The sequence below is a fragment of the Sarcophilus harrisii genome, chromosome 2, assembly GCF_902635505.1.
Source record: "Sarcophilus harrisii chromosome 2, mSarHar1.11, whole genome shotgun sequence".
Lineage (NCBI taxonomy): Eukaryota > Metazoa > Chordata > Mammalia > Dasyuromorphia > Dasyuridae > Sarcophilus > Sarcophilus harrisii.
Window position 1 is genome coordinate 255325779 of NC_045427.1, and position 11572 is coordinate 255337350.

At 34.6% G+C, this 11572-nt stretch overlaps 1 protein-coding gene across 4 annotated transcripts in view; it reads right to left on the minus strand.

The window, feature by feature from the left end:
- The window catches only part of DPH6 (diphthamine biosynthesis 6), a 475226-nt gene extending 463864 nt beyond the window's left edge, over positions 1-11362 (minus strand). For 2 of the 4 annotated variants that reach the window (XR_004231946.1, XM_031952047.1), the window contains exons 1-2: positions 11145-11352; positions 4470-4564 (exon numbers count right to left, since the gene is read on the minus strand). Coding sequence is in view for 3 of the 4 variants with exons in the window: in XM_031952047.1 (XP_031807907.1) it covers positions 4470-4564; positions 11145-11167 (118 nt within the window). In the remaining variant the exon portion in view is untranslated. Of the gene's footprint in view, positions 1-4469; positions 4565-11144 lie in introns of all 4 variants that reach the window. The other 2 variants (XM_031952046.1, XM_031952048.1) reach the window with 2 other exon arrangements.
- Between the last annotated feature and the right edge of the window lie 210 nt (positions 11363-11572).

Consider the following 11572-nt stretch of genomic DNA (forward strand, 5'->3'; position numbering starts at 1 on the left):
GCTTTTTTTCAACTTGGTAAGAACACAGTCTCTTTTAATGTTCCATCCAGTCCCTGACTATCACGTTACTTTATTAATTGAAGCTTTGAAGACAATAAGTTAGTATGAGATCAAATAAAAATGAAAAGGCTTTATTGTTGCCTGGAGCACCTCAATTAACTTGCCACAAAATGTCCTACCACACACTTAACAGAGTTGTTTTATGAATATTATTGCAGAAGTCCACATTACTGAGAGGAATAAAGCCATTTCTATACTAACTATTGAGAACTCAACTGGAAGAAATCACTCCAATTTCTCTGACTCTGTGGCCAACTCTATTCCTTACTTTTTATTATGCCCCATGGAAAACTTACTTGGGGAGAAAAAAGGCAATTAACAAAGCAGGTCTTCTTTCTTAGCTTAAATCAAAATTAGTTGAATCTTTATTCACACTGTAAATTCCACAAGCATCTTTTATCCTCTATTTGAATATGTATACTCTGACTTAAAAATTTTTATCTTAATACTATTTCAACAGTGTGTATTCTTTAACTTTTCCCCTTATTCTTGCCAATTCTTAAAATCAGTCTTTCAATTTTTTTTACTCACATGTTATCCTACCTCAATTGTTTCCAAGGCACAATAAATTTAGAGATCATGTGCTAGTGACATGACATAATATATACATAAGTTTTTTTCATGAGGGGAAAAATGATGTCAAATATCTGTACTTTTAAATGATAATCTCTATCCAAGGCTTGAAAAATACAATTGAATGATCTGGCCATAAATAGCAAACAGATTTTCTTGCTGGACAAATAGTAGAAAGGAAGGAAAATCTGACTTCCCTTTTTAATGTACAAGTTACAGTAACAGTCTTTGTCCATCTGCAGTCAATCAAGCTTTCTCATTTCTGTGTCCATAACACCTTTTATACCAGTTTCCTCTTCACTCACACAATCACTACCTTCATTTGAGTTTTCATTACTTCTCAGCAGGACTAGTACCACAGGCTTCTTTCTAATGATCTCACTGCTTTCAATCCTCTCACTAATCTATCCTCTAAGTTGTTGCCAAATAAAGTTCCTAAATTATAGGTCTGTTCATGCCACTCAACAATTCCCTACTAGATCTAAGTTAAAATATAAACAACTCTAATTGCATGTTAATTTTCAGCCCCCAAAGTAAATACTTTGTTAGGATTTTTTATTGATTTATTTGTTTCATTTTTGTCTTTAAATCTCCAATCCTTGCATAGTGCCTGGCATATAGTAAGCAATTAATAAATGTTTGTTGAATAAATTAACTATTTCATACTTCTAATATAGAACCATCTCTCCTCAAAGCTTGAAAACTGACAATATCTGTCCTAAGACTGAGGTACAAAATAATTCTGCTCAAGACTCAAAGCCAAGCTCCTAAATTTTTCCTCTGCAGTCTTCCAAAATCTAAACTAATATAATTAGTCTAAAAAGTTGCCCCTAGTCTAAGAAATGTACTTTATTTATATGTAATGTAAATATCTCATCTTTCCAATTCATGTTTATATATAATACAAGTTATCCCAAAAGGCTTAATGCACTTTTAAGTGTTAATAGCTGCACTAAGATTTTTGGAACACTATTTTTATTCAAATAGATATTTACCCACTGTATATTTGTCCCTATATTTCTTCCTATAGAGTAAAGATTATACCCATCAAATCTGTTCTAGTATCTACCATTAATTAATGATATATTTATAGTTATTATTCAAGAGATAATGATGAAAGTTCAAATCAACTCATATGTCCTTTGGTTGCTCATATCCATATCTGATTGTCTAAAGATATATCTCTTTATATCTCCCTGATGTATATCACTCTGGCTTTTAAGTAACTGTTCATTATTTTGGTCCTATTTGTGTATTTGCCAGCTTTCCTTGACTCATGCCTTCCCTCCCACTTAAATATAAAATGGGTTCAAATAATTTTATATAACATTCTTGTAAAAACTTAGTGAAACTAAAAACACAAGAGAAATCTAAAATAAACTAAGTGCTAGGAAAAAAAGACAGCTTTATTAAATACAATTTTTAAAACTAAAAATACTTGTGAATTGCTTCCCCTCACTTTAAGGCAGGTTTGAAGATCAATAATAACAACATTAAAAAATATTAATTTTTTCCTGGTTTCTTTCGAGTCAGGAAGTGAATGCCATCTCTAAGTCTAGAGGAGGCTGGTCCTAGAGAAACAGTTATTATCAATTCCCAAAGCCCCCCAATAGCAACATGTCCTCTCACAATGACACCTCTGCTAAGTCGGCCCGTTAGTTAGTTATTGTCTACCTTCCTACATAACTTCCAATACCACCCAAAAAAGGAGATAATGGATTAAAAATGGCATTGGACTAAAAGTTTCAACCAATATTCTGTCATTCTAGTATTATTTCAAGGTGATTCATTATTTGTTCATTCAGCCAAATGCATTTTAAGTTCTACCACATGCAAAACACTATCTACTATATATATGGGAAATAGGAGAGTGCTGAACTTGGATTCAAAGGACTTGCATTAAAATTCTGGCTCCACTACTTAATAGTTGTGTGCCTTTGGGCATATCAGTTTACTTTGATATGTTTCTATTTCCTCTAAATCCTAGAATCCCAGAAGTTCCAGGTACTAGTCAGAAGGAACTCATCATATAGTTGAAGCACAGAAATATACATAATACCGCCAGAAAACAATTCAAATCAATATAAGCAAGTAAATGATAAGGGTACAACTGAATGCATATCTCCTAAGGGAATATTTTTTAAAAAAAAGAAAAAAGAAAGAAAAAAGATCCTAATTAGAAATATTAATCAAGAAAGCTTCTTCCATTCTCCAACTGATAAATGGTCAAAGGATATGAACAGACAATTCTCAAAGAAATTGAAACTATTTCTAGTCATATGAAAATATGCTCCAAATCATTATTAATCAGAGAAATGAAAATTAAGACAACTCTGAGATACCACTACACATCTATCAGATTGGCTAGAATGACAGGGAAAAATAATGTGGAATGTTGGAGGGGATGTGGGAAAACAGGGACACTTGATACATTGTTGGTGGAATTGTGAACACATCCAGCCATTCTGGAGAGCAATTTGGAACTATGCTCAAAAAGTTATCAAATTGTGCACACCTTTTGATCCAGCAGTACTATTACTGGGCTTATATCCCAAAAAGATACTAAAGAAGGGAAAGGGACCTGTATGTGCCAAAATATTTGTGGCAGTTCTGTTTGTAGTGGCTAGAAACTGGAAAATGAATGGATGCCCATCAACTGGAGAATGGTTGAGTAAATTGTGGTATATAAATGTTATGGAATATTATTGTTTTGTAAGAAATAACCAGCAGGATAAATACAGAGAGGATTGGCGAGACTTACATGAACTGATGCTAAGTGAAATGAGCAGAACCAGGAGATCATTATATACCTCAACAACAACACTGTATGAGGATGTATTCTGATGGAAGTGGCTTTCTTCGATAAAGAGAAGATCTAACTCAGTTTCAACTGATCAAGGATGGACAGAAGCAGCTACACCCAAAGAAAGAACACTGGGAAATGAATGTAAACTGCTTGCATTTTTATTTTTCTTCCCGGGTTATTTATACCTTCTGAATCCTATTCTCCCTGTGGAACAAGAGAACTGTTCAGTTCTGCATACATATATTGTATCTAGGATATTCTGTAACCTATTTAACATGTATAGGACTGCTTGCCATCTGGGGGAGGGGGTGGAAGAAGGGAGAGGAAAAATTGGTACAGAAGTGAGTGCAAGAGATAATGCTATAAAAAAAATTACCCTGGCATAGGTTCTGTCAAGAAAAAGTTATTTAAAGTAAAAAAAAAAAAAAAAAAAAAAAGAAAAAGCTTCTTTAAAAAGGAGAACCTTGAATTAAGCCTTTAAGTGTCAGATTTGAATTTCAAGGGAGGAGGGAAACAGTTATGAATGGTATAGTCAGGTGATGGTAAAAGGATGAAGCTAACTAAAATTTCTATATCAAGAAATCATGAGATAAAACTGGAGATATGCTCTTTTTTTCTTTTCTTGTTACCTTCTGAATATCATTCACTAGGTGGTTAGCAAAGTTCAAATTATTCACTTTGGAAAAAAAATTAAACAGCATGGAGAAGACTTTTTGTTATGAAGAAAATTTAAGCAAATAATTAAAATAAGTTTGAGGATTATTCCTAGATCTCATTTACCTACTTGACACCACTCTGTTATTCCATACAAAAAATGATCACAATATATTCCATAGTGTTGACTAATAAAATTAAGTGATGATTATCATTTTTGTTTTTTCCAAGTCTCTCTCTCACACACATACACCACACACACACACACACACACACACACACACACACACACACACACACACTACCAGCATGTTTGGGGAAAAAAACATAGATCCTTTTTGGATAATTAAAAAAATAAATAATGATATAATTTTACCTTGGTTTTTAGCTGGTCTCAGGTTTGCCAAAGCAACAATCTGGTGTCCAGCAGCAACACATTGCATCATATTATAGCAGCTGTCCTTCCCACCACTGAGGGAAAAAAAGTTACATAATAGGGTTATTACTTCAAAAATAATTAAATCTAAGTACAGCATAAATATTTAGCTTAACTTTTCATAATTCTACAATGATTGCTTCAGAATGAGAATGAAAAAATCAAGCAATTTCCAAATTATATACAATGTAAGCACTTGAATTTGAATGTTTAAGGCTGATACATACATATGAAATCATTTGCCATCATTAATTTCTAAAAACATCCAAGACTTCAGATTCTAAACCAAATCTAGTATTTTATTTATGTCCGTAACCTTAATGTACAAAATTGTCTTGATTAAAAAAATTAGCTATAATCTGGAATTATGCCCAAAAAGTTATCAAATTGTGCACACCTTTTGATCCAGCAGTACTATTACTGGGCTTATATCCCAAAAAGATACTAAAGAAGGGAAAGGGACCTGTATGTGCCAAAATATTTGTGGCAGTTCTGTTTGTAGTGTCTAGAAACTAGAAAATGAATGGATGCCCATCAATTGGAGAATGGTTGGGTAAATTGTGGTATATGAATGTTATGGAATATTATTGTTCTGTAAGAAATGACCAGCAGGATGAATACAGAGAGACTTGGAGAGACTTACATGAACTGATGCTAAGTGAAATGAGTAGAATCAGGAGATCATTATATACTTCAACAACGATACTGTATGAGGATATATTTTGATGGAAGTGGAATTCTTTGACAAAAAGAAGATCTAACTCAGTTTCAATTGGTCAATGATGGACAGAAGCAACTATACCCAAAGAAAGAACATTGGGAAATGAATGTAAACTGTTTGCATTTTTGTTTTTCTTCGCGGGTTATTTTTACTTTCTGAATCCAATTCTTCCCGTGTGTGGTGTTCTTCTTTAAAATATAATGGTTCTCTCTGTGAGCAGGTTTCTCAGGGAGGTTTTCTGGAGGCAGCCTTAGTTTTAGTTACAAGTAATAATCACTCCAAATGCAGCCAGATGATAAAAGTTCAAACGTTTATTTTCTCCTTCCTTGGACCCAGCAGGCTTTCTTAGGGGCCTCAGCTTTCCTTGGTTCCAAGAGCTCTTGCCATTAATCTTTTGTCTCTGCCAGCTTCAGCTTCTCTTCTTCCAAATATCTCCAGCCAGCACCAAGGTGAAAGTTGTAATGAACTTGATTCCACCTCCAAGAGTGGGCTTGTGGGCTTCCTCCCAGAGTGCTCTGTGTCTGTCCCAGAGTGCCTCTGACCCTAAGAGCTTCTTGCTTATATGAGCTCTCTAATGGTGTGAACACAAGCATTGTTTCTATCCGTTCCACTTAGTACCTTGTTTCAAGTTCTGGCCCACAACATCTCCTTGTAAGATCAGATTAATCATACTGAACCATGCAAAATTAGATAATTATTGTCTCTATCAATTCTAATGGCTTAACAGCTTGTAAGGATTCTAACACCTGTGCCACAAGAGAACGATTCAGTTCTGCACACATATATTATATCTAGGATATACTGTGACATATTTAACATGTATAGGACTGCTTGCCATCTGGGGGAGGGAGTGGAGGGAGGGGAAAAGTCGGAACAGAAGTGAGTGAAAGGGATAATGTTGTAAAAAATTACCCAGGCATGAGTTCTGTCAATAAAAAGTTATAATTATTTTTTTAAAATTAGCTATATATTTATCACATAAGCTCCTTAAGTAAAATTTCCCCTGAAAAGTTAAAAAAAAACAAAATTGCCAAAATCCAGAAAATCAATTTATTTTTCATCTCACCACAGCAAAATCTAAATGACAGCCATTATGAATTAAAGGATTAAGTGAAATACAACATGTCCCAAAAGTCTTGGTGAAAATTTTAAGCTATTAAAGTTTAAATACAAGTACACCCTATGTGTTTAACATATATAGAATTGCTTGCCATCTAGGGGAGGGGATGGGGGGGGGAAGAAGGAGAAAATCTGAAACACAAAGGTTTGCAAGGGTCAATGTTGTCAAATTATCATGAATATGTTTTGGAAATAAAAAGCTTTATTAAAAAAGAGAGAGAGAGAGAGAGAATTAGCAAAAGACAGTGCTTATTTATTATAAATTGATGACATTTGACACTAATGACCTATAAAGATGGAAAACTAAATACTATCAATAGTTAAAATTAGCAGCTAGAGCTCTAGAAGTCAGGAAGCCTTGAGTTCAGATCTGATAGCAGCTATGTGAAGAGAACATCAGCAAGTCCATTTCAGTGAGCTTTTGTTTCCTTAGTTATGAAATGAGGATAATCATTACAACAGTACCTATTTCACTAGGCAATTGTAAGACTGAAGGCAATCCTATATGTAAAGCACTTTCCAAACTTTAGCACACTATAGAGGTGTCAATTATAACTGCTAATGTTTCTATTTCTCCACCACTAAAGAGCAGGCAAGAGGTCATTGTCCTAATAATATAATATACAGATTTTATTCATTTCAATTCCAATTCTGCCCCAGTTCCCTCTATAGTAAAACACAAATCATTATGCTCAGGCAATTGGGCTTTGCACACTATGGATTGGCAATCTGAAAAGTTGGGGGATGGGGGAGAAATAAAGGAAGGATTTTTTCATCCTCCACTATATTGACCTATTATTCTTCTGCACATTCCAATTCTCTCTTGCTCTTTTAATTCTTTTATTTTTCTCTCTTCACTGCCCCATTCCCCATTTTAGGACTGCCAGTATACTCATGACACCATGGGGGTAAAGAGGGTGCTGATCTCGACCTAATCTTTAGGCCTATTCTCATTTGTGAGAATGCCTGAATTGAGATTTTGTAGATCAGAAACTATAGAACCAATATCAGAATCTATCTCCTTGCTGCAAAACACAATGGAAATTGTATGTAATGTTTTAAATAAAAAGGCTACTCAGGCTATCAAAAGACTGATATTAGAATAACTCAATTAGCTTTCCTCTTCTGAAATATTATAACCAATCAACAAATAAGCATTAATTAAGTACCAGGCACTATGTATAGGCACTGTGCCAGACACTAAGAAGCACTGCTAACCTAGTAGCAAAGGGCATTTCAAGAAATAGAACTATAAAAGTCAGCTAACTTTTTCTCTATTACCAAAGTGACAATACTTCATCTTTAAGTTCTAACTAAGTATTCAGTAAAGCAACCTAACAGTTCATCTGAAATATGAATTTCTTCAATCATTTTAGTCCTTGGCACAATCTTATTTTAAATGGTTTCCTTGTACCCAACAGTTTTTACTGTAAATATGTCTGAAACACATTTTCTACTAGTATAATATTCATACAGCACTTTATATTTACAAAGTAATTTATGTAATCTTATTTGAGCTTACCCCAAATCCTGTAAGATAAGTTGGATACTGTATTACTATCTTCATTTTACAGATGAGAAAATTGCGGGTTAGAAATATTAAGTGATTTGCCAAAGTTCATATCACTAGAAAAATGGAAGAGCCAGAATCTGAAGCCAGATGTTTTGACTCCAAGTTCAAAACTATACCATAACTCTTTTACTGTAACACATATACAATATAAATACCATATAATGGAAATTATATTGTCCAGAATATTTGTATCATGTTGCAATTAAATTTAACTTTTTATATTATTTTTTCTAATATTTAATCAAAATGTAATAGAATAATTACAATAGAACAGTGTTAAATGTAAAAATACTTAAAATATAAAAATAGTTTTACTAAAACCTGTTAAAAATGCAAATTTAACATAGACAACATAAGTTGTTACATAAATATTAGTGTTATCTTTAGTTTCAATTATGTTTGTATTTAAAGTGTAATACATTTGGTAATAACCATATTTTCATATGTGTGCCCCATAATAATGCTATTTTACCAAAATTCAGGGTAACATTTCATTTTATATGAAATTACTTTGGATTATGTTTTAAGAAAGCTGATTATTTTTTAAAACCACCTAAGGAACATATAAAAAAATAAAAATAATGAACTTTAGCTCATCAGGGATTAAAAAGAATAAAACATTTGGTATATCAATGATTCTATTAAATATCTTATTGTGAAAATAATAATCATTTTAATTGCATAATCTAATGGCAGTTCTCTATCCAAATATGTTTTTATATGCCCATGTAGAATCTAGTCAATTCTACAGAAGTGGAACAGGGAAAAAAATCTGAATTCCAGGTTTAAAGAGGTCAGATAAAATTGATTAGAACACAAACTGGTCACAATGTTGTCCTTTCAGTATAATAAAGTATACTAATCTAATCTTAATGGCCTCGAAGTTACTGTTAAATGATACTATTTTTTATAATTTGTTGCCACAAAGCAACCCCCCCCCCACAGTTATTAAAAAATAAGAGGAAAAAAAGATAATACAGTTAAAATATTGACAAAGCAAGGGCAGCTAGGTGGTACAGTGGATAGAGCAGCAGCCTCTGAAATCAGGGGACCTGAGTTCAAATTTGATCTCAGACACATAACACTTCCTAGCTGTGTAACCCTGGACAAGTCACTTAACTCCAATTGCTTCAGCACACACACACACACAGAGTAACAGCATGATTAGTTTGTATTCTGGTCAGAGAAATTTAGCTTTCCTGAAGCTTCCATTGTATGGAATTTAAATTTTTGGTCATATTGCTTAGACAGCAAATCAACTACATCATACTTTAAAACTTTTAAGATGTGACACAGAACATCCATATTCTGGACTGCTGAAATTAAACTACAATTAAATAAATAAATATATAGTTATAGTTACCAAAGTAAAAATCTCTTCTTTGGAAAATAGTTAAGGTGATACAATAGAAAAAACATCAATCTTGGGTAACAATTTATTATGAAACTCTCCCCAATGATGAGTAAAAAATGTATGGAAAATCAAAGGACTAAATGTTCAAATTATGACTTTTCAATAAATCTTCAATAAAATTTTCCATTTTTTATATGATCTCAGAAAAATTGTCTGGTTCCTCTCTCTGACTTTTAGTTAATTTAATAACAATCTTCTGAGACAAAGAATTGTCAACCCACTTTTTAAGTCTTGGTAGCTTGTTCATTTAATTAAAGAGTAAAAATATAAAAAAAAATTTAAAGGATTAAAAAGAGGATAAAAATCCTTAATTTTTAAAAAATTCAGTATTTTATTTTTCCCTAATTACATGTAAAATTGGAGTGCTCCCTTGCTACATTTCAGATCTATTTCCTGTTACTCACTCCTCTGCAGAAACTGAGAATAAAGAAATGCCTTCCTTCTTATATATTCAAAGAATTAATCCATTCACTGTTTTTTATCTGCCAGGCTAAAAAAATAAAAATAATCTCATTTAACATCTATAAAATTTACTTATATCATTTTCCTGCTTTCCCACCAAGATAATGGTTATGCCTGCCTTCATAAAGTACTCAGTATTGTTCTGTATTATTGCAAGTTACAAATTAAAAAAATTAAAAGAATTCATGGTTGAAAAATTCAAAGTGCAAAGTCACCCTGGCAGAGGACCTCAAACTTTTTAAATAGGGGGCCAGTTCACTGTCCTTCAGACTGTTGGAAGGCTGGCCTATAGTAAAAACAAAAACTTTGTTTTGTGGGCCTTTAAATAAAGAAACTTCATAGCCCTGAGTGAGGGGGATAACCGTCCTCAGCTGCTGCATCTGGCCGTGGGCCGTAGTTTGCGGGCCCCTGAAAGAGGTAATTGAGGCAGAGAGAGGTGAAAATCTCAGTTCTGCAGATTTGGATGTAGAAATTTACTCTAATGCAAAAGCTGAGGCATTTTCTACTTTACCATTAGGCCCAGGTGATGTACTGAATAAGGAATTAGCTCAGTGTTCCACTTCAATCACTACAAATTTCTATGACTTCTCTTTGTATGGTATTGATAGGCTATATGGTTTCAAATTTCATATTAACTTAAATAATGAATATCTTTAATAATATTAAAATTGATAATGATTAAGAACACTAATAAAGTGGAAATGCTTTTGTTATACTTTTTATACCTGTATTATTATTATAACTAATTTTTAATTTCATTTATATGTCATAAGCTTTACAAATGTCATATTTGACCCTCACAACCACCCAGGGAGGTAGGTGCTATTATTATCCCCATTTTACAGATGAGGAAACTGAAGCAAACATAAGTGACTTGCTCAGACACACAGCTAGTAAATTATACGAGGCTGGATTTGAATTCGGGTCTTCCAGAACCCAGGCTCTATGCACTACCTAAATACCCCTAAAAAAAAATAAGGGGTAGGGTTTGTTATGGGATAAACATTCAGAGAGGAGGAAGAAGAGGACAAGGGAGAAGGGGAAAAGGAGCACGCATAGAGCGGTGTGCTAAAGGACCAGAAATTAACCAGAAGGAGGCGGGACCCACTGAGGGTAAGGTAGCATGGGTCCAAGAAGCTCCAGCAAGGAACTAGAGGCCGCCCCGACGCTCCGCCTCTTCCGGTTTCCGACGAAGCCCCAGATTCGGCCTCAAATCCCGATTTGGTCCCGGGTCGAGTACCTAGACACTAGAACCCCGGGCGGCCGAGGCAGCCGCTTTCTTCCTAATAGCGGGGAGGAGGAAGGCCGCGGCGGGGGCCAGGTTACCTGATCAGAGCCGCGACCCTCATGTCAGGGTCCCACCGGGCGCGCAGGACGCGTGCGGGCAAAGAAAGATTGGAAACTCGCGCCGCCGGCGCCGCTGCTTCCGCCTTGGGGAGGTGGGGGGCCTTGGCTCCTAGCTTTGCGGCTAGGACCCGCTGCAGTAGGTTATGGCACTGCCTGCTCTGGAACCCCGGGCCCTACCGGGTTCTTGCTGACACCTGCTGGGCGGGCCTTCGGATTCTAAGTAGGACGATTGAAGCTCTTTATATCTGAGCTTGGCGTCCTCCATCCCAATACAGTTTTTTTTTTTTTTTCAGGCGCACATTGGTCACCTAAATGAGGGCAAAGAAGCTCCCCCCAAAAAAGGGCGAAATCTGTAAAATTTGAGCCTGGGTTAACACTTAAGACTTCCGAGAACCCTTTTGGAAAAA